Raw genomic sequence first — 21108 nt, forward strand, 5'->3', positions numbered from 1 at the left:
CTCAATACTTTCAAATGGATTGTGAATGAATGTGCAATTTATTGTTACTTGATTTGAATTTTATTGTGTTGTTATTTTCCTTAGTGGGTGGTGCAAAGCGCCATTCTGAATAACAGCGTCTGAATGCCACTCACTACTAACAATCGACGGATTAGTAAATTTAGATCAAATTGTCTGATACCAGGGGCAGTGCAAAAGAAAATGCTATCTCTCAAGCACCATGATGGTTACCACTGTTACAACTTCACTTGACAGGACTTTGAGGGCAAACCGAAGCAACCCTATGTTACCCTTTTAGAGGAAGGGTGAGATAAAAATGGAGCAGTTTTTGTTATTGCATGTGTGTGAACCTGAAGATAATGGAAATTCCCCAACTGAGGCAGGAGCCCAACTATTGGATATTGTATGACTAATGTCTATTTTGAGACTTGGCTTACTTAATTAGCACCTCAGAGATAGGCCAAGTTCCAGTCAGTCTCTGCTTTGGAATTCCATTCTTCACTATGAATGAAACAATTGCCGTATTTTTCGCTCTATAACACGCACCTGACCATAACACGCACATAGTTTTTAGAGGAGGAAAACAAGAAAAAAAAACATTCTAAACGAAACAGTGGATGTATGATTTTTGTGGTTCATGCTGTGGCCACAGACATGTGATCTGACAGTGTGTTTGGGGTAGCCCAATGCAAAAATCCTGAGGATCCATGTGAATCCATGCTTTGTAACCACATTTTTGCACCATTGCGGCCCCAGGCAACAGTGGGTGCATGATATTTTTGGGTGCAAGCTGTAGCCATGGACATGCTATGTGATCTGATTGTGAATTTGGGGTGACCCAGTGCAAAAATCCTGAGGATCCATGTGGATCCGTGCTTTGTAACCACGTTTTAAGTGGGGAGGGAATGAAAAGCACTCAAGGGACAAGGAACATGCGTGGGGTGGGTGGAGAAGGATGCTGTTAATAATGCAGAAGAGGGGTATAAGAGGAGAAGGCTCCTCTCCTCTCCCGCTTTGCTCCTTTAAAGCAAGCGGGCTCTGCTTCTCTCCCTCCTCCCCAGCTCGCTGAAAAACTTTGCTGCTATTTAGTCAGCTGAGTGGGGAGGAGAGAGGGACAGAGACCCTGCTTGCTTTAAAGGAGCCAACCGGACAGAAGCCGCTTACACTCCTTTAAAGCAAGCAGGGTCTCTGTCCCTCTCTCCTCCCCACTCAGTGGCTCTTCTCCTGCTTTGCTTTTTCAAAGCAAGCCACGGAGGAGGGAAGGAAGGGGAACCATGGATCCTCTCACGACTGCAGCAGATCCCCTTGCCATCCGTAGGCATTCACTCCATAACACGCACAGACATTTCCCCTTACTTTCTAGGAGGAAAAAAGTGAGTGTTATGGTGCAAAAAATACGGTACATGGCATTTGAATTTTACTGAAGGCAATGGTCAGGGATGTAAAATGACCTGGAGGGGAAAAGTCCAAGCTAGGTTTTGAGGGATTTTCTTTTCTTTTTAGGAGAGTGGTTTGCTTTCACCTTGGGCAGCTAGGTGCAATGTTTTCTTTAGAGTGATTGCTGTTTGTTTTCTTGAGGGTTGTTTTTGTTTTTTTGCAGGGGGGGATTAACTATCCCTCTCAAGTGAGAAGGTAGCTTTGACCCTCCCAACTTGGTATCACAGAATTCCTGATTTCTCAAGGTGGTCCCTATGGTCCTTTCAGTCAGGCCTAGCAAAAATTAAGGGAACACACTGATATGGTGGGATGGGAGGGCTTTTTATATTGTTGTGTCTTGTGCTAAAATGGGGAGTATGTGAAAGCAATGCTGTAGCAAATAGCTCACACAAATGCACATTCATTCATTCATTCATTCATTTTTATTACCCCGCTTTCTTTTATCTGTCATGGAATCCAGAGTGGCACACATGAAGATGGTCTCCCATCCAGGCACTGACCAGACCCAAAACCTGCTTAGCTTTAGCAAAGTGGTGGCCCCATGTTCCTTGAACATGTGCTGCCAAGAACTTGTGGTTGGTTGTGGGTTTTTTGTTTGTTTTTTGTTTTTTGGCTGAAAGGGAGCATATCCTATGTTCTTTATTAACTGTGTGGGTGTGTCTGAGTGATTGTATCACCAGCTCCAAGACCAATTAATCTATAACTAAAACTGTGTCTGTGTAAAATGCCTTTTGGTGTGGAAACATTCTTCTGGAAATACTCTTTTTGAAATCTGCCCTACCAATAGGATCTGAAAGTCATACTTGGCAGTATAAGGGTAGTTTAAGAAATGCAGGTCACCCCTGGTCCTCTTGAAAATTGTGGTATGTAGAACATTCTGGGCTACTCAGGGCAATAACCAGTGAAGTTAATGAGAGGTGATGCTAGATTTTCCATTTTCACTTTGCCAGGTGATCCTGGAAAAAATGGGCCGGCATGCCAAGACGACACTCCTTAGCTTTTCCCCAGCCATAATTTATTTTAATTATTTCTTAGCTGTTGTTCAAAATAAAATCTTCCCACAGCGACTCGCAACACTTAAAAAGCAATTTTAAAACTATATAAAATATAATGCCATGCCCTCACCACAGCAGTGGTGCACTACAAAGCTTCTGTGTAATCATAGCTGGGTGTTCCAAAGCAGAACTAACAAACGGACGCCACTTCACATCACCCAAATAAATGTTTTTAAAGCCTGCCTTGCACTGCCACACCAAGGGGAGTGGTGAGGGCGCTGCGTGGGTGATGCAGCTCAGAAGAGAGAGGGGAGCCTGTATAGTGTAATGGCTAAGAATGCTTGGCTAGGACATGGGAGACCAGGGTTTGAATCCCCACTTCACCATGAAGCTCACTGGGTAACCTTGGGCCAGTCATTTGCTCTCAGATTAACTCACCTCACAGGGTTTTTGTGAGGATAAAATGGAGGGGGAGAAGTGTGCGTGCACCCCCTTGTGCTCCTTGGAGGAAAGGTGGGATATAAATGCAATAGATAATAATAACTAAATAAACTCAAGCATAGCCTATGAGAGTTAAAACGGCTACCAGATCTTTGCTGCTACTACTGTGTGTTGCTTTGGGCCGTCCCTTTTCCCTTATAATGGTTTGCCCCTGTGAAGACCCATTTGCTGACAAATTCATATTGTGAGAAGGATGGTGTCTGGGTGCCCACATCTGGGAAGGAAGAATATTATTATTACTTAATTACATATTATTACATTTATTTGTTGGGATTTTTTTTACTAAGGTAACTCAAATGGACGTGCACTATATAAGCAAATAAATGTTGATGAGCTACACTACTAGCATAGGACAGGGTGAACTGCAAGAACCTGGTTTGCAGCTGAAAATTGTGTTCATACCAATCTGTCAGTGGGTAAGGACCGGCTTTCATTTTTAAATTCCCTTATGCATCTCCTAATTGTTCCAAATTTTAATCCAAATGTAAAAAGTACTCACAGTACAGTCCTTAAGTGATTTTAGCTTTGGAAGAATTGACCGCTAATGCCTCACAGTCTCGCAGCTTTGTACCATCAAAGGAAGCGTTCTATCCGTTGTGTTGCAGCTCCGACCCCCTCGCTCTCAGAGCTTGCCAGGGAGGGGGGAGCCCGCTTTTGATGCCTGCCACTTTTGACGCTACCCCTTATTTTAAAGCAGGGAAGATGACTGTCATATCCTGCAGTGCTGCTTGCAAGTCTTTATTTGTAATATATTCATATCCCGCCTTTCCTCCAAAGAGCTAAAGGTGGCATGCATACTTCTCCTCCTTCCCATTTTATCTTCACAGCAACCTTGTGAGGTAGACTAGACTGAGAGAGGCAGCTTCACAACCAGGAAGCTTCATGACCAAGTGGGGATTTGAACCCTGGTTCCTCCCAGGTCCTAGTCCTCATTTTATCCCTACAACAACCCTGTGAGGTAGGTTAGGCTGAGAGGCAGTGACTTGTGACCACGGGTCACTTCATGGCTAAGTGGGAATTTGAACCCTAATCCTCCACAGGTCATAGCCCAGCAGTCTTAATGACTGCACCACAGTGGCTTAAATAATCAAGCTTTTTATCAGAGAGGAACCCACAAAATTATCTTAAGCAGAAGGAAGTGGCCGGTTATATGAGCCTGCACAGCTGAGGGAAAGATTCCAGTGTCTCTTTAGCCAAAATGTGACCCAAAATAAACCAGCAAGCTTTTGAGTCCGCCAGAACTCTTCCATCAGGTGGGATGCTAATCAAGGGTGTGAGAAAAGAAAACTGCCTTGGTTCTGCAGCTATAAGGCATACGTTGGTAAAAAAATGCATCTCTCTTTAGTTGTGATTCCTGCACTGCAAGGGGGTTGGACTAGATGACCCATGGGGTCCCTTTAAATTCTGTGGGGGTTGCATTGAGAACAGTTACACTTCAGAATTCACTACACCATTGTAGCGATCACTATCCATGTGAAAGGTGGTTTTGAGGAACTAGTTTGACAGGTCCATACGAGTTCTGCCTGCTCCTCTCCCACACTCCTATAAATCAGGCCTGCCAATCCCTCAAATGTATGAGAGGGCTGAATTCCCTATTTTGATTCTGTCCCACCTCTTCCTTCAAGAAGTTCAAGGTGGCATAGATGGTTCCCCCCTCACCCCACTTACTCCCCGCAACAAGGCTGTGAGGTAGGCCCAGAGTCATCCATTTGCCTTGGGAAAAAGGCTGTGTAATCTGTGTGGGCTGTTGAGAGGAGGTGCAGTTACAGAGGCTTATTTTGTTGCTCTGAGCCAGTGTGTGATACCCGCCCCCGCCCCCACATGGGGCAGCGGGGCTACCTCACAGGGTTGTTTGTGAGGATAAAATGAGGAGAAAGACAACCACATACACCACCTTGAGCTCCTTGGAGGAAATAAGTAGGGCTAGAAATGTAATTAGTAAGTAAAAGTCTTGGTATAAGAACAACTAAAAAAAACTAGACCATATTGGATAGTGTAAAATATAACAGACGGTGTGTCCCCCCCCCCCCCGAGGTTTGCTTCTTACAAGAGGATTTTAGGGCCTCTTAACATCAGCAGTTGAAAAACAGGCACTAGACATTCAAGCTGATGAGGCAGTTGGCATTTTTCTTGGTTTTCTTGGAGTCCTATGAATTCTTAGCCTCAGTGCCGTTAGAGCTAATGTGCCTTACCCATAAGAAGAAAACAGGCTGTTAGCATCTATAAACACACCATAACTTGAATGATTATGTGTGCCTTTCTTAATGCAATTAGAGTTTTGTGCTTTAAGACAGCAACATTTTATAAGGCTTTCTTGTCTTTTCCCTCGTCCCCCCCCGATATTTGTCTGTCAGACTTTGAAGAGCTGGCATCACTGGATCAAGTTCATAAGTTTTGTTGAATCAGTTAAACTAAACAGTTTAAATTGGATTTTAAATAAATGTGCAATTCATTGTTACTATTTTGAATTTTATCGTGTTGTTAATGGTTCGTGCAAGCCGCTATTCTGAATAATGTTTCTTACAGGGTAGGGGGCGCTGGGGATGAGCTTATGGAACGGGAGGGGGAGAATCGGCAATAGTGTTTCTGGAGCGAGGGGGGAAGCAAAAGTTAAAATGTTTGTTTTTGCTTTTAAAATCTTCACCACTGGATCTTAATGTGGGGTTTCACTGCTAAGCACTTTCTTTCCTTTGTTGAACTTTCCCCTGTTTTTATGCCACTGAGTGTTCCTGGAGATACGTAGCACCTTTCCTAGGCCACATTTGAGCCCAAATACAACCACCTGTAACTTTTGCTTAAAAGTACCTTTCTCTTTGGTTTTCCTAAACAGGTTGTGAAAACAATAGGTCTGAGAGAGGTTTGGTTTTTTGGACTCCAGTACCAGGATACCAAGGGCTTCTCTACATGGCTGAAACTCAACAAAAAGGTAATTACTGATGTGGGCATATGTCATCCTTTGTTTTATTGTCTGGATTTTAATAGATTTATTTTTTATATTGTTTTAATTATATTAGAGCTTAATGACTTTTTAAACTGTCATTATCTATCTATCTATCTATCATCTATGTAGCTAAGCTTTCTGTATTTTATCTGCATCATTTTAATTCATGTTAGCTGCCTTGAATCCCAGTCAGAGGAAAGGGAAGATATAAATAAATATAATTATAGACATACCTGTTTGCTTGCTGCCTCACCCACAAAAAGACAGGGTCCCACTTTTTTGAGAAGCAGCAGTTTCTTTTTCTTTTTTTAGTGTTTCTCCAGAGCAGTAGGAGAAACCCCAGCAATTTTATTTTTAAAAAAAATCAGATTGCACCAAGAAAATGCTGCCTTAACTTAACAGGAGTTGCAGTCTCAGGATAAATACTCCTGAACCCTGACTTTATTAGGAAGAAAAGGTCTGGGTATGTTCTATTTGTAAAAAACATGTTTTTGATGATTTTCAGTTACAAGTGAATTAGATATAAAAAAGGAGAAAAGAAAAAGTAATATCTACAATAACAACAGCTGTACAAAGCCATCACAAAAGTGGTCGTTCATTGAATGTACAATAGTTGGATGAAAGTGTCATTCTACAAATGTTCTCATAGGGAACAGTATCGCCCCCAGGGGGAGGTGGGATTATCTAGGGGGCACTAGAGTTGATGATCTAAGACTCCTGCTAAGTAACTTTAATTCAGACATTTGGGAAACTGTTATCACCCAATGCATTAAGAATTTGCTGAACAGTTAAGTAGTTACTAAATCTGGTGTCTAAGACTATTGCTAAATTACTACCAGACTCTGAAAACTAGTGTTGCCGGATCAAGTTAATCAGTTTTGTTGAATTAATTAAACTAAACAGTTTTGATGGATTCTGATTAATGTGCAGTGAATCATTACTGTTTTGAAACGTGCTACTGTCTTATTTAAACCACTATTCTGAATAACACTTTTTATGGGGTGGGCACTGGGCTTGAGTCTATGGCCCGTGTGTATGTGTGTGGCCTGAAAAGGTTTGGGAACCACTGATCTAGACCTTGTTACCAATTCGCTGCAGGTAACAGCGCAGGATGTCCGCAAAGAGAGCCCGCTGCTTTTCAAATTCCGTGCCAAATTCTACCCAGAGGATGTGGCAGAGGAGCTGATCCAGGACATAACCCAGCGCCTGTTCTTCCTCCAAGTGAAGGAGGGCATCCTGAACGATGACATCTACTGTCCTCCAGAAACTGCCGTCCTGTTGGCTTCCTATGCTGTCCAGTCCAAATATGGTGACTTCAACAAGGAGGTGCACAACCCTGGTTACCTTACTGGCGACAAACTGCTTCCTCTAAGGTAGGTCAGATTTGACACATGCTTCTAGCCTTATGGGAAGTGTACTACTTCCTGGTGACTTTCACCATTCATATTCTTCCAGTGGATCTAAATGGCAGTAAAAAAAGGTGCAGTGTGTTAACTTCCATAAGTGACTGGTGATCTCAGTGTAAAGACAATCAGCTGCTAGCCTAAGAGTGACTCAGTCCTGTCTGCTCCCCACAAGATGTTCGTAAGTTGCTCCAGCTGGGGATAGACCTATCTGTCTATCTCTGGTTTATGCCTCATTCATGTTGTTACACATAATTGCCTTCTGTAGTCACATTTCTATTTGTGTGGAAACAGAAAATGCTCATTTAAATGAAGGAGAGGGCTACAGATGGCTGTTAGCCACATTTTTTATGCTCTTCCTCCAGTTCTAGGCAGCAATGCTTCTAAATACCAGGTGCTAGAAACCACAGGAGGGGAGGGTGTGGTACTTGTGCTTAGGTCCTGCTTTCCCTTGGGGGCATCTGGTTGGCCACTGGGCTATAGGTGGGTCTTTGGCCCGATCCAGCAGGCTCCTCTTAAGTTCTTAAATCCAGGGGGGCATAAGAAGAGTCCTGCTGGATCAGTCCAAAGGCCCATTTCAGCCAGTGTACTGTTTACCACAGTCACCAGATGTTGCTAGGAAGCACACAAGCAAGACACAACAGCATCTTCTTCTGCTCATGTTCCTCAACAACATATTCAGAGGCACACCACCTCCTACAATGGAGGCAAACACTAGTGTACTAGCTGGGCCTTTCTCAGTCATTGCTAAGAGTTCCCCACTCTCACCTCTCTGCCCTAGAGTCTGAGTTTCTCTAATTTGTTCTGCAGTGTGGCAGAGCTAAGGAAAATCAGGGGTCTTGTATTTCCTGCTTGGGTAGAATTCTCTTCCCAAGCCTTGCTGGCAAAAAACAAGAGAGACTGGGAAATATAGAATCAGCAGAAAAAGATAGCTTAGCACCTTCTCATTCAGACTCCAAAGCTTCCTGCAAGGTTGAACAAGCACTCCCTCTCCATCCAATCAGGCATGGGAGGTTCAGGAGAAGGACTCACCTTGCTTGCTCACAAAATTGCCTGTCAGCACTGACTTCGGACTCCCATGGAATAGCAGCACCGTGGGGTTGCCACATTCAAGCACAACAGCCACACTCTCCTCTCCTGTGGTTTCCAGCAGCTGGGATTCAGAAGCATCACTGCCTCCAACTGTGAAGGCAGAGCGTAGCTATCATGGCTAGTAGCCCTCAATAATCTTATTCCTATCCATTAATTTGCCCAGTCTTCTTTTAAAGCCATCTAGATTGGTGGCCATTACTGCCTCCTGTGGGAGTGTGTTCCATAGTTTCTCTGTACTGCTTGAAGAGAAGCCCTTTCTTTTACCTGTACTGCATCTTCCAACATTCATCTTCATTGGATGTCTGTGAGTTTTCTCTCCACTTTCTCCATGTCATGCATACTTTTATAAACATGTGTCATGTCGCCTCTTACTTGCCTTTTCTCTGTACTGTCCCAGACATTGCAACATTTCTTCAAAGGGGAGTCACTCCATCCCCTTGATCATTTTAGTTGCCTTATTCTGAGCCCTTTCCTACTCTGCATTATCCTTTTTGAGATGAGGAGACCAAAAGTGTACATGTACACAATATTCCAAATGTGGGGCTCTCAGATGATTGACAGATGACCAGGCCCCACCGACATGTGCAATTTGGCTCTTATCTCCTAGGGGAGATAAGGATCTGGCTAACTGCCTGCATCCGGTTCCCCACCTTTGTATTAGGTAGAAGCACCAGACCACTGATTTAGCTTAGGGGACTACATTTTCCTTTGTACAGATAGAGGAAGTTTGAAAAATAAATTCCCCACAAGCTTCCTTTGCCACAGTTTTAGAAGTATGGAAGCTGCTTATCTCCTGATGTGCTTTGCTGTTCTTTACTTCCTAGGGTTTTGGAGCAGCACAAACTTAACAAGGATCAGTGGGAGGAAAGGATCCAGGTGTGGCATGAAGAACATCGAGGAATGCTCAGGTAAGGCTGAAATTATAGCAATAATTGGTTTGTGTTGTATAAGAGCATCTTTTGTTCATAATATAGCTTCATTTTTAAATATTCAAAGTGCGTCACAGAAGTCAAGGCAGTAATGAATGAATTTTATTATTTTGGTCACAGACCAGTTCCAGCCCACATACAATATCAAGGAAGTCATAAAACACAATAGGAATACATTTGAATTTGCAATTAGGTATAACAAGGAGAATACAGATATAGCAACAGTTAAAAAAATAAATTAAAACTTAGTCACTAACATATAACCTAAAATTATCATTTAAGGCCTTAATCATTATGATAGCACAGCTTGTTCCCTAAGTTTTATGGCAATCACACAGAATTTGGCTACCCTTAATGTGATCTCAGGTTCCTTGTCATCTCCCAGGGATTTTAGACATTGAAGTTCGGATTCATTTGGAGATTTTTGCATAGCAGGGGTAACAAATACCGACTGTCTGTATTTAGGTATTTGTAATTTTGACAAATAATTGGCTGGGGTAAATCCTCTCCCATTATCTTTTATTGTTGGGTGTTTATTCATCTCGCTCACGTGGCATTGCAGTTCCACATCCCAAATTCATTGGTGGATTATTGCTCTAGCTTTCTCATAACCTACAGCTATCAGGGTCTGTGGGGAAAACCCCAAGCCTCTTAGCTTTTCATACAGTGTAGCTTTCCATTTGGATTGATAGGAATCCAGTAGGGTTAAGGGTGCCAACCCAACAGAGAAAAAGATAAGTTTTAACCAATCATGGATCTTCAGAATCCATATCCGAGCACTAACAGGGATTTGTCCAACCTACAGGCAGACAGCTATGTTAGACACACAAGAAGGGATCCCTAGCAGGCAGCGATAGAACTTAGTTTGGAATGATTCTAAGGGAGCAAGGTTTAAGAAGCTGCAGATCTGAGAGCCATATGTCAGTTGTATTAATATTTTTGCAGCAAAGACCTGGGAGGCTGCCGGAATATATTGGCCCCCTTTTCCATAGAAAAACCTTATAATAGCTTTGCTAGATCCTTGGGCATTTGCAATAGTATTAATGCAGTATGATTTGACAAAGAATTGCTAACCTGTAGCTCTCCCTTCGCCTCCTGATGATGATTACAAAATCCATCGATTGTAACCCTTGAGACTGTGTTGAGTGGGACTGGGTGGGGCGTGACAACCTCTGGAAGGGATGCTGTTGATATAGGCAACTTGCTACCTCTTCGTAGTTTAAAAATATGCTTGGAGCCTTGGTTGGAAAAACCCATCATTGTATTTACAGGAGGTCAGAAGTGTTGTGTTTTGAACCACTTTTAAACTCTGCCAAACTTTGCGAAGATTGCATTAAAAATCCATTCTCTTGTGTACTTTTAGAGAAGATGCCATCTTGGAATATCTGAAAATTGCACAAGATCTGGAGATGTATGGTGTGAACTACTTCAGTATTAAGAACAAGAAGGGCTCAGAACTTTGGTTGGGAGTCGATGCCCTTGGACTCAACATTTATGAGCACAATGACAGGTAACAAGACTGTCCTTCAAACTTGCATGGGGACTGGGAGGGGAGAGGGCCATCTGTTGCATCAGGCAAAGGTGCATCTAAGTCCAGCAACCTGCTTCTAGCATTTGCCAGCTGGCTACCAAGATGTTTTCAGGAGGCTCACAGGAAACCATCACAGCAGCAGTTCTTTCATGTCAGTCCCCACCTTGTGCAGTTCATATCGTCTTTATCTATGACAGCTAAAGCTTTTGCTGGATCCATCATAGGGGACTAAATGCAAAGCCTTAGTCTCCTAGGGAGAGTCTTTATTTAGTGGGAGAGATAATGTGGTGTAATATTTATATCCCAATCTGATGGGTGGGTGTTTATTTCCCAGAAATTTTATTTGAGATTGGAACCTGAGATTGGGTATGGGAAGGCTTGAATCCCAAGCACCATCCATTCTAGATAGTGTGACATGGGGCCAGAGATGATTTATTTATTGTGTTTATTTAGAGCCTTTGTACCCCACTCTTCAGCCAAAATGGCTCTGAGAATGGCTTACATGCCATTGATTAAAACAAGGCAGTCACCTCCCACAGACTTACAATCTTTCCCCCCCCCCTTTCTTTTAAATGGCACACAAGGGAAAGGGGATAGGGAGGGAAGAGAGCAGGGTGGAAATCTCCCATACCAGTTCTCAAGCAATTGTTCCTATAATGACCAGCCTACATAGTTCAGTGGTAGGCGGAGGTGCTTGTTGGAACTGGTCTTATCTCCCACTGAAGCAGCCTGAGGGAATGGCTGCCCCATTGAGGGAAGAGGAGGCCTGATGGGGCTCATCTGCGACAACAGAGTTGGTGATGAGAGTTGTAGTCCAGCAACATCTGGACTTTCTTGAGCCTGAGAGATGCTCCATGATTATGTCTTGCTTTCATACTCCCAATTCAATTGATCCTTTGAATTTAAGGAAGTATTTTTATCAGGTTACATAGGGCAAGTGATCCCAGAAAGAAGTGGGAGTTTATTTTCTATAGTAGTTTACATGCTTGAGTCTTCCTGTGGTGCCCTGTGTGATCCACATCTGGACTGGTGCTTCTTTGGGAATTACTGATCTATGCACTCCTGACCTCATGTACCCTATATATTTCCTCTGGGTACTGATTTTAATTAACAAAGTATTAACAAAGCAGGTAACTGCAGGGACCTCCGAACCTTGTGAACCAAACTGGTGCAAGCTTTTGTTGGGTGTCCCCTTTCTGCAATGTAACGCAAAATGCACTGTGTAAAAAGGCCAGTAGCACATCTACCAAAGCATCCACTCATTGGATTAATAATATTGTGTGTACAGTGGTACCTCGGGTTGAGAACTTAATTCATTCTGGAGGTCTGTTCTTTAACCTGAAACTGTTCTTAACCTGAAGCACCACTTTAGCTAATAGGGCTTCCTGCTGCCGCTGTGCCACCGGTGTGTTTTTTCTGTTCTCATCCTGAGGCAAAGTTCTTAACCCGAGGTAATATTTCTGGGTTAGCGGAGTCTGTAACCTGAAGTGTATGTAACCTGAAGCGTATGTAACCCGAGGTACCACTGTATAGGCACCAGTTCCTCAGTAAGTGTCTTCATATAAGATGGAAATCACATGGAATGGGTCTGCACTCACCTAATAGCCTGAGTTGCATTTAAGATTGTGTATATTTTCTCCAGGCTCCAAATCCTGTATCCTTTTGAGGCCTAGGATTTAGTATGTTGCTTTGGGCAATTTGGACAAGCCACTGTCCAAGCCACTTACATTGCATTCTGTGCAAATCTTACATAAATTCAGTGTATCTGGTTTTGTAAATTCTGAGCAACATTACCTCTTTTGTCTCAGTGATGGAAAAGCATTCGTGCCACATCAGTGTAGTCAGGTTGTTTAACTGCCAAAGTATTCCAATGGGCTCAGCTTTTGAAACATTAAATCCTTTCTTTCATCTTTTTCAGGTTAACACCAAAAATCGGATTCCCTTGGAGTGAGATTAGAAACATTTCATTCAACGATAAGAAGTTTGTTATCAAGCCCATCGACAAGAAAGCCCCAGTAAGATTTCATTTGTAGTTTAAAATTTTTAGTTAATAATCTATTCAAATATTTAATTGAAAATCAGTAATTTGGGGTTGTTCTATTTTGCTCTATCTACATAACCAAAAAAGCCAGTTGGTTGTGATGGGAAATCCCCTGGTGACAGAATGAACATTTAGATTTTCATAAACAAGTGACTCCCAGTTTGTTTGTTTGTTTGTTTGTTTGTTTGTTTGTTTGTTTGTTTGCTTGTTTCTTTGTTTGTTTGTTTTACTGTGCTCAAACTGGCTGGGACTGGTAGTAGTTGCAGTCTAAAATGTGTGGAGCTCAGCAGATTGCAGAGGGCTGCAATAAACCTCACACAACTGGGTATACAGCTGGTTTGATGGGCACTCTAAGGAACGAAGGGCACTCTAAGGAACGAAGAGCTTTTCAAACAGTCATTTGTGTGAAGAGTTTTCCACTTGGTAGTTTAGTGATAGAACATAAAAGCCCATTGTGGTTAGTCAAGTGTCTTCTTCTTCCAAAGATGAGGTAAATTCATTGGGTGTTTGAAACAAAAGCTAGAGAGAAGTTGTACATTTGTTTTCATCTGCGGGGCTGAGTGAGCAGTGAACCCTCAAACTCTGTTCAATTCAATCCCATTGAGATCTCTGGATTGCTCTTGCCTTTCTGGTAGCAGAAGTGCTTCAGGACTCTTTAGATTAACTGGTTCCTGGACATCTGCTTTGTTTTTCTGGGTCAGCAATTGTGCCAAAAAAGGTCTTCCCTTCATTTTCATGAGAACAGTTTTCCTGCGGTGAGACAGCTCACTCTGGAAAAGGTGAACCTTGCTGTGTGTAAGTAACAGCAATATCGCTGCAAAGATGAATGGTTCCTGGCACTTGAATGCCTTGTCTGGATGCACGGAATTCTTCCAAAGCCTTTTTTCTTTATGGGGGTGTGTGATTTGATTTAATGGGATCCCTTGGTTATAGCTTCAGCATATCCAGGGTTTGCATACAGAGCTACCTCCCCCTTTTCTTCAACAAGTAGCTGATTGGTAGAATTTGTTTGTTTTAAATAATTATTTATTACCATTACTAAGAACTCAAAAGTGCAGTTGCAGGATATTACCTCATACCATATGCAAAGCAAGCAAACAGTAGATAATAAGAGAAAGAAATAGTGAGATGCACCATTAAAACAAAGACATCCGTATTTCCTCAGCTGGTGTGACTGGTGAGTGTTGCACATACAAGTCCAAAGTATAGGAAATAAAGTCCTACCAGATGACATAAAAGCATTCTGAATTCCCTCCTGCCCTGGGAGCACACATTTTTGTGTGTGTGTGTGTTTTGTTTTTTTTTGAGTAGCCAATGCCAAAATATTGAGGCTTTGGGACTGAAGTTCTGGGGTCTCTCTGCTGCAGAGTTGAACATGTATTCTCTATCAGATGGGGTGTCTGTTCCTCTTCAGGATTTTGTCTTAGTAAAAAAGAAAAATGAGTTGTTCAACACCTCTGGGTTGGGTTGGGGCATGTCTTTTAAAGACAGCTCAGAAGCAGGAGAAGCGGGTTTGTGGCCTGCCTCTTTGACAAGGCGAGTTGCAGCTCAGCTTTCCCATTCTAATTCTGCTGCACTGGCTGTTTGCTCCCAAAGCCAGGTTAAAGTGCTTACTGGTGACGTTCAGATTCTAAGGCTATGTGTGTACAGTCACCGTTCTTTCTACCTGTGGTAGAAGCCCTGCTCTGCATCCCCTCTTTTTCAGAGGCAAGGGTTGTGCCTGGGATTTTCTGCCTGGGGCACCAATAGTGCAGAGGTGGTGGTGGGGACTTGATGGTGGTTCCTGTTGATTAGCGTAAAGTTCACTTACTTCTGCTACTTCAATCTGATAATGTATTAATTTGTTGTGCTTTTCTTTTTCCAGTAATGGGATATTTTATTGTGTTAATGTTTGGTTTTTAGACAACACTCAAAGCTGGTTGTGTGCAACATTTCAACAGCAACACAATGTAGACATGCTCCACTAATATTCGAGTGAGGTTTATTTAAAGGCCATCTTTCAGATTTAAATTCCTATCCAGATTTCCAGCTTCCTGACTCATTGAAGCTAAAGGTTGCTGAACAACCATTTAGCTCTTTTTTGCTCCCTTTGTCTTTTTGCATGGGGGAAATTGCCTAATTAATTGGATGCTATTTTGCATGTACTTGAGGCATTAGCTACTACTGGAGAAGAAAGGGAAGTGACGCAGGTACATCCATGATTCATTCTTTATTTTTCATCTTTCTTTCAAAGGACTTTGTATTCTATGCCCCACGGCTAAGGATTAACAAGCGTATTCTGGCTCTTTGCATGGGGAACCATGAGCTCTACATGCGTCGGCGTAAGCCAGACACAATTGAGGTGCAGCAGATGAAGGCTCAAGCCCGAGAGGAGAAGCATCAAAAACAGATGGAGAGGTGCGTTCAACTGAATGCAAACGCCTCTGAACAGAGTGCCAAATGCTGACATAACTGGTTCCCGAACGCTGGTGCACAGTGTCTTAGTCATGGCCATCTGTAGGAAAGGTTGTGGCAAGATTGGAGTTTAGTGATTGGGGTGTGGCATGTGTTCTTTCCATAGGCAAATCCTGCAGCTGGAATATAGTAGAAGAGGCCTACGCCCCCTGGAAACCACAAGGGAGGGTGGAAGCGCTCAGATCCTGCTTGTGGATTTCCTATTGGGGCTTCTGTGAGAACAGGATGCTGGACTAGATGGGTCCTCTTTGGTCTGATCCAGCAGTCTTTTCTTAGTTTCACATTGGTATGGAGAAACTGTGGCTCTCTGGATTCTGTTGGACTCCCACTGCATGCAAAGTGTATGGTTTTTCTGTGAAATGGGTCTATCCCGTAACATATGTGGACAGCATTTCCCTGTAGCTGCAGGGAGAAGGATGTAGCAGTGGGAGAAAGCTCCAGGTGATAGGTCAAATAGGCTCAGCATGGGTCACAATTCAGCTTAGAAGTCTGTTTTCCTCACACCACACTCGTTTGCCTTATAGGTGTGGGGCAAGTAGAGAGGAAGCTGCAAAGGAACATTTGGAAGCCTTAAAATGCTGTGGATTGTTCCTTAGCAAGCAGGCCTTGCTGTCTGTGTTCATCAGCTGATTGGCAGTCACAGCAGGCCCTGGTGGGATTGGCTGTGCTGTGGAGCTCCAAGTTGGGGATTCCATTGTGCAGCCAAACGGTGGTGCTTAACTCCTAGGCCCAAATATCTGTTTGCAAAGGATGCTGCTCTGTGGGTGCAGCTCAAGCTACCTCCGCAAAGGAAGAATGTGTTGTTGTTGTGATATCGGGTGATTGACAGCTGGGTGGCCCTGCCCACTTGTAAAATAACCTGCAGGGGTGGGGGAAAGCTCAGGAACCAGCCCACTGGCTGGATCCTGCCCCACTCCTGTTCTGATGGAGGCTTATTTGTTAGTTTATTTTTAAAAATGTGCATATTGCTATATCACATATATCAAAGTGGTTTGCAGCAATAAAAATATAAAATTATACAACTAAAACCATTAAAAAGATTTTTTAAAAAAACCAAGACACCAATTAACCATTGTGGAAGGATGTATTCTTAATTTCCGGCATAGGCCAGGCAGTACAGAAAAGCTTTCGGCTAGTGTTTAAAAGTTGGCACAGAAGGCGCCCGTTTGAGCAAACGAGTGCAGCATCAGCATTAAAAGTTTAGAAAATTACTTTTCTTTTAATTTACGCTAAAAACAAAATATTGATTGCCGATGACTAAAAAACTTCTGATGCAAGACGAGAATGCCCCAACTAAGAGGGGGTTGGACTCGATGGCCCTTGTGGTCTCTTCCAACTCTATGATTCTCTATGATTGTAAGAGTTTTGTTGCACAAGAGAGAACTGGAAATCTGTCAGCCAGGTGGGGGTTGAACTTTGTGTTATCCTTCACATTTCCTCCCTGCCTAGAGCCCTGCTGGAGAATGAGAAGAAGAAGAGGGAGCTGGCAGAGAAGGAGAAGGAAAAGATTGAACGCGAGAAGGAGGAGCTGATGGAACGGCTCAGGCAGATTGAAGAGCAGACAAAGAAAGCTCAGCTAGGTAGGGGAAGCTTCTGGTGCCCACCTTGCAGGTGGTGGGAAGGGAGCTTGGTGCTGATTTACAATGTTGGTGGGCAAGCTGTAGACCTATCTCTCTTTCTCTCTTTAGAACTGGAAGAGCAGACCCGCAAGGCACTAGAGTTGGAGCAAGAAAGGAAGCGAGCTCAGGAAGAAGCGGAGAAGCTGGCGAAGGAGCGTCAGGAAGCTGAGGAGGCAAAAGAAGCCTTGCTGAAGGCCTCCAATGACCAGAAGAAGACCCAGGAGCAGCTGGTAGGCTGGCTCTCCAAAAGCGTCACCTGCGTTGGCCACTGCGAGAACAGGATGCTGGATGGGGAGGCCTAGTGGTCTGATCTTGCAGCTAGACCCTTCTGGGGTTCTTAGGAAGTCATTGTATTTATGGAATCATATAGAATTGTAGAGTTGGAAAGGGACCCAAAGGGGTAATCTAGTTCAACCCCCAGCAATAGCAGCTAAGTTATTTTATTTCATAAAGTTTATATACCACATTGACTGTAAAAAAAGGCAAACCCAAAGTGGTTTACAAAAAGAAAATGATAAAGTTATCAGTGAAACCAATTACTTAAAACATTTTAAAAAAATTAAAATCAGTGATAAACTGAAAACAGATAAAAATATGTCCGTGTTTTACCTATCTGGGTAGGTTTGGCCAATCAAAAATGGTTTTAGAGGCACTGAAAAGAGTGCAGTGAGTGCCCCTTGTGTCAGTAGGCAGGGAGTTCCTAAGTTGCATGTTGTATGCTGCTCTTCCACTTAAATGACCCCAAAGTGGCTCACAACATACTAGACAAACATGCATATTGATACAACTTCCCATTATCAGTTCATTTCAATACATAATGTAGTAGTCCAAATAAATAATGTTGATAATGCTGATACATTTTAAATTCCAATGTAGAATAGGCGCTGTTGTTCATCACATCAACAGGAATTATTTATGCTAGAATATAAAAATTAGATCTGCTAGGCCTTTCCAGGGTGGTCAAGTATTAATAAATAATTTAACCAGCAGCTGGGTCCTCATAAAGGCAGGAAATGGCCGCCATTTGTACTGAGCTAGACTAGCCATTAGTCCAAAAGCTGTTGACTCTAACCCTGGAGGCTGGTGGGATTCGGGGGGGGGGGGCATTTAGAGGCAAGGGGGGAAGGATACTGGAAGTGTGAATTACTATTAAACTTTGGAAAGTTGGCACCACTGGATAAGTCCATCAGTTTTCTTGAATCAGTTTAACTAAATAGTTTTAACTGGATTCTATGTGTAATTTTATTACTGCTTTGAATTTTGCTGTGTTATGCTCTTCCTTAGTGGGTCATGCAAACCACTATTCTCAATAATGCTTTTTATAGGGAGAGCAGGGGAACTGGGTGGTGGGCCGAAGAGGTCTAGGAACCACTGATCTAGAGCAGGGGTCTCCAAGTTTTCCTTGCCTCAGGCCGGTGTCTCCAGCAATGATTGCGCGGAGGGCGGGGGAGCATGTGCAAATGGTGCATATCTGGGTCGGAGGAGGCCCGTGTGCATGCGCACAAGCTGGTAAGACTGGCCGGCGGTGGCAGGGGTCGCTGCAGGCCGGATAAACGAGTCCCTCAGGCCTTATCTGGCCCCCGGGCCGTAGGTTGGTGACCCATTATCTAGAGGAAACCAGGCTCCACTGCAGGCTTAAACTGGTTTAATAGTTATTCCCTCCCCAAAGGAGACCTTGGAACTGTAATTCTCTTAGGGTGGTATGTGTGTATACCAGGGTTCTTCTCTTGAAGAATTGTGCACACTCACAAATCTGATTTTTGTATTAGTTTTCTTAGCTGCATCCCAAGATCACAGCAGGGGTGTGGAAAGTACACTTTATACCTTATAGCTGAGCAAGGGCCAGATTGGGGAGTAGTGGGGCAAAGTAGCATTTTAGGAGCGTGGTCGCCTACTTCACTTGTGATCTTCTGTTAATTCCTGCAGTCGTCTGAAATGATGGAGCTCACCAATAGGATCTTGCAGCTGGAACTGGCTCGGCAGAAGAAGGAGAGCGAGGCTGTGCAGTGGCAGCAGAAAGTGAGTGGGGTGTCTTGGTCCTGTCTTGAAACAAGCCTTTTCCTACCTCTCCTCTGCCTAGGAGTGACCATCCCATTTCCCCTTGTCCCAGTGATGGGGAAAAGTAAAGACACCCCATTTGCACAGAGAGGCAGGGGATCCTGCCTACAAGGCGTGTTGTCCACCTTCCACAATGTCAGTGTTGAAGCAAATGTGCATTTAACTTGTGTAAAATAGACATGGCCCTCTCCAGTACATGCATGATAATCTGTGATGCATGACTTTGACTCTTGCTCTAGAACAACAATGAGGGAACCTTTGGCCCACTGGTCTGACCTGATTTTATTTAGATATTTATTGCATTTATATATCATTGTTTCTGCCAAAGAACAAAAGGTGGTGTACGTGGTTCTCCCATCCTGATTTTATCCTCACAACAACCCTGTGAGGTAGGTTAGACTTGAGGGGCAGTGACTAGCCCAAGGTCACCCAGTAGGTTTCTTGACTGACTGGGGATTCAAACCCTGGTCTCCCAGTTCATAGCCCAGCACTCTAACCACTACACCACACTGGCTTTCTCAGATGCACCAGGATGACACCAAATTAATGCAGAATCTCTTAAGTGGTGCTAGAATTATGATTTGTCAGAATTCGACAAAAATGAGATCAACCTTCTTGAGAGAATGCTATATTAAACCTTGGACATAGTGTGCAATGCTAAGCTTACGTATATGGTGAGAACTGGAAAGGGCAGACCACAATATAATGTATTCATTGAGAAATTGAGTCTTTATATATAAGGACGTGGGTGGCGCTGTGGTCTAAACCACTGATCGGCTTGCCGATCAGAAGGTCAGTGGTTCGAATCTGCACAACGGGGTGAGTTCCCATTGTTCTGTCCCAGCTCCTGCCAACCTAGCAGTTCAAAAGCACACCAATGCAAGTAGATAAATAGGTATCGCTGTGGCTGGAAAGCAAATGGCATTTCCGTGTGCTCTGGCTTCCATCATGGTGCTCCGTTGTGCCAGAAGCAGCTTAGTTGTGCTGGTCACATGACCTGGAAAGCTGTCTGTGGACAAACGCCAGCTCCACTAACCCATTGGTGGGTTGATATCCTCCCTCAGGCCCAGATGGTCCAGGAAGACCTAGAGAAGACTAAAGAGGAGTTGAAGTCAGCCATGGTCACCCAGCATGTTCCAGAACCAATGCAGTCTGAGAACGAACATGATGATGAGCAGGATGAAAATGCTGCTGAGGCCAGCGCAGAGCTGAGGGCACATGCCTCCGCCAAGGACCGGAGCGAGGAGCAGCGGACTACGGAGGCAGAGAAGAACGAGCGGGTCCAGAAGCACTTGAAGGTAATGTGGGGCCAACACTACTTTGAGGGGGAGTGCGGCTGGTGGGCAGGGTGTGGGCCTGAGACCCGCTTCCCTCAAATGTCTAGCACCACCTATTTATTATTATTCACCTCATAAATTTTATGCACTGCTTGATTATATGGGGGGTGGGGGCGAGGCTCAAAGCCATTTACCAAAAAGACAAAACAATAAGGGGGGGGGGCTGTAGAAACAATTATTTGAAACATTCAAAACATGAAGGACAACAATAAACATAAAAACAAGCTAGCTTTCTAGATACCTGAGTATTTTAGCAGGTGCCAGAAAAAGTACAGCAAAGGTGCCTGGCTGTTATCAATAGGCAGAGGGTTCCAAAGTGCAGGTACTGCCACGCTAAAATACTGATTTCTTACAAATTCAGATTGGGTATTATGTGGCACTTGTAATAGTGCCAGTTACACAGAATGAAGCAAGTGGTTGAGTGGCCATAAAGAGGGCAATGCCATCTCCCAGGTAACCTGGTCGCAGGTTGTTAAGGGCTTGATCCACCTATAGGTGGTACAAGAGTAGCATAGCTAATACCATGATGTCTTTCCCATAAACCTTGGTGGTAAAAGATGCTTCATCAGCACACTTGGTTCCCCCATCCTGTCAACCCGGTGGATTGGGGCAGGAAGTTTGAACAACCATAATATCTCATCATAACATGGATTTTTATTTGTTGGCACATTGTGGGAAACAGGATGAGAAATGTCCCAGGCTTCTGTTTTTGGCAGGAGGCTATATGTCTCTTGTAACATCCAGTGCTTGCACTTAAGTTCCCACTTTGT

At 43.6% G+C, this 21108-nt stretch overlaps 1 protein-coding gene across 1 annotated transcript in view; it reads left to right on the top strand.

Annotated features, from left to right (window-relative positions):
- The window catches only part of MSN (moesin), a 192655-nt gene that overhangs the window by 169673 nt on the left and 1874 nt on the right, over positions 1-21108 (top strand). The window contains exons 4-13 of the mRNA XM_053374240.1: positions 5764-5859; positions 6973-7247; positions 9194-9277; positions 10662-10808; positions 12748-12844; positions 15104-15267; positions 16774-16904; positions 17013-17173; positions 18870-18962; positions 20066-20299. Coding sequence (XP_053230215.1) covers positions 5764-5859; positions 6973-7247; positions 9194-9277; positions 10662-10808; positions 12748-12844; positions 15104-15267; positions 16774-16904; positions 17013-17173; positions 18870-18962; positions 20066-20299 — 1482 coding nt within the window. The remainder of the gene's footprint in view (positions 1-5763; positions 5860-6972; positions 7248-9193; positions 9278-10661; positions 10809-12747; positions 12845-15103; positions 15268-16773; positions 16905-17012; positions 17174-18869; positions 18963-20065; positions 20300-21108) is intronic.

This window comes from Podarcis raffonei, chromosome Z (assembly GCF_027172205.1).
Source record: "Podarcis raffonei isolate rPodRaf1 chromosome Z, rPodRaf1.pri, whole genome shotgun sequence".
NCBI classification, from domain to species: Eukaryota; Metazoa; Chordata; class Lepidosauria; order Squamata; family Lacertidae; genus Podarcis; species Podarcis raffonei.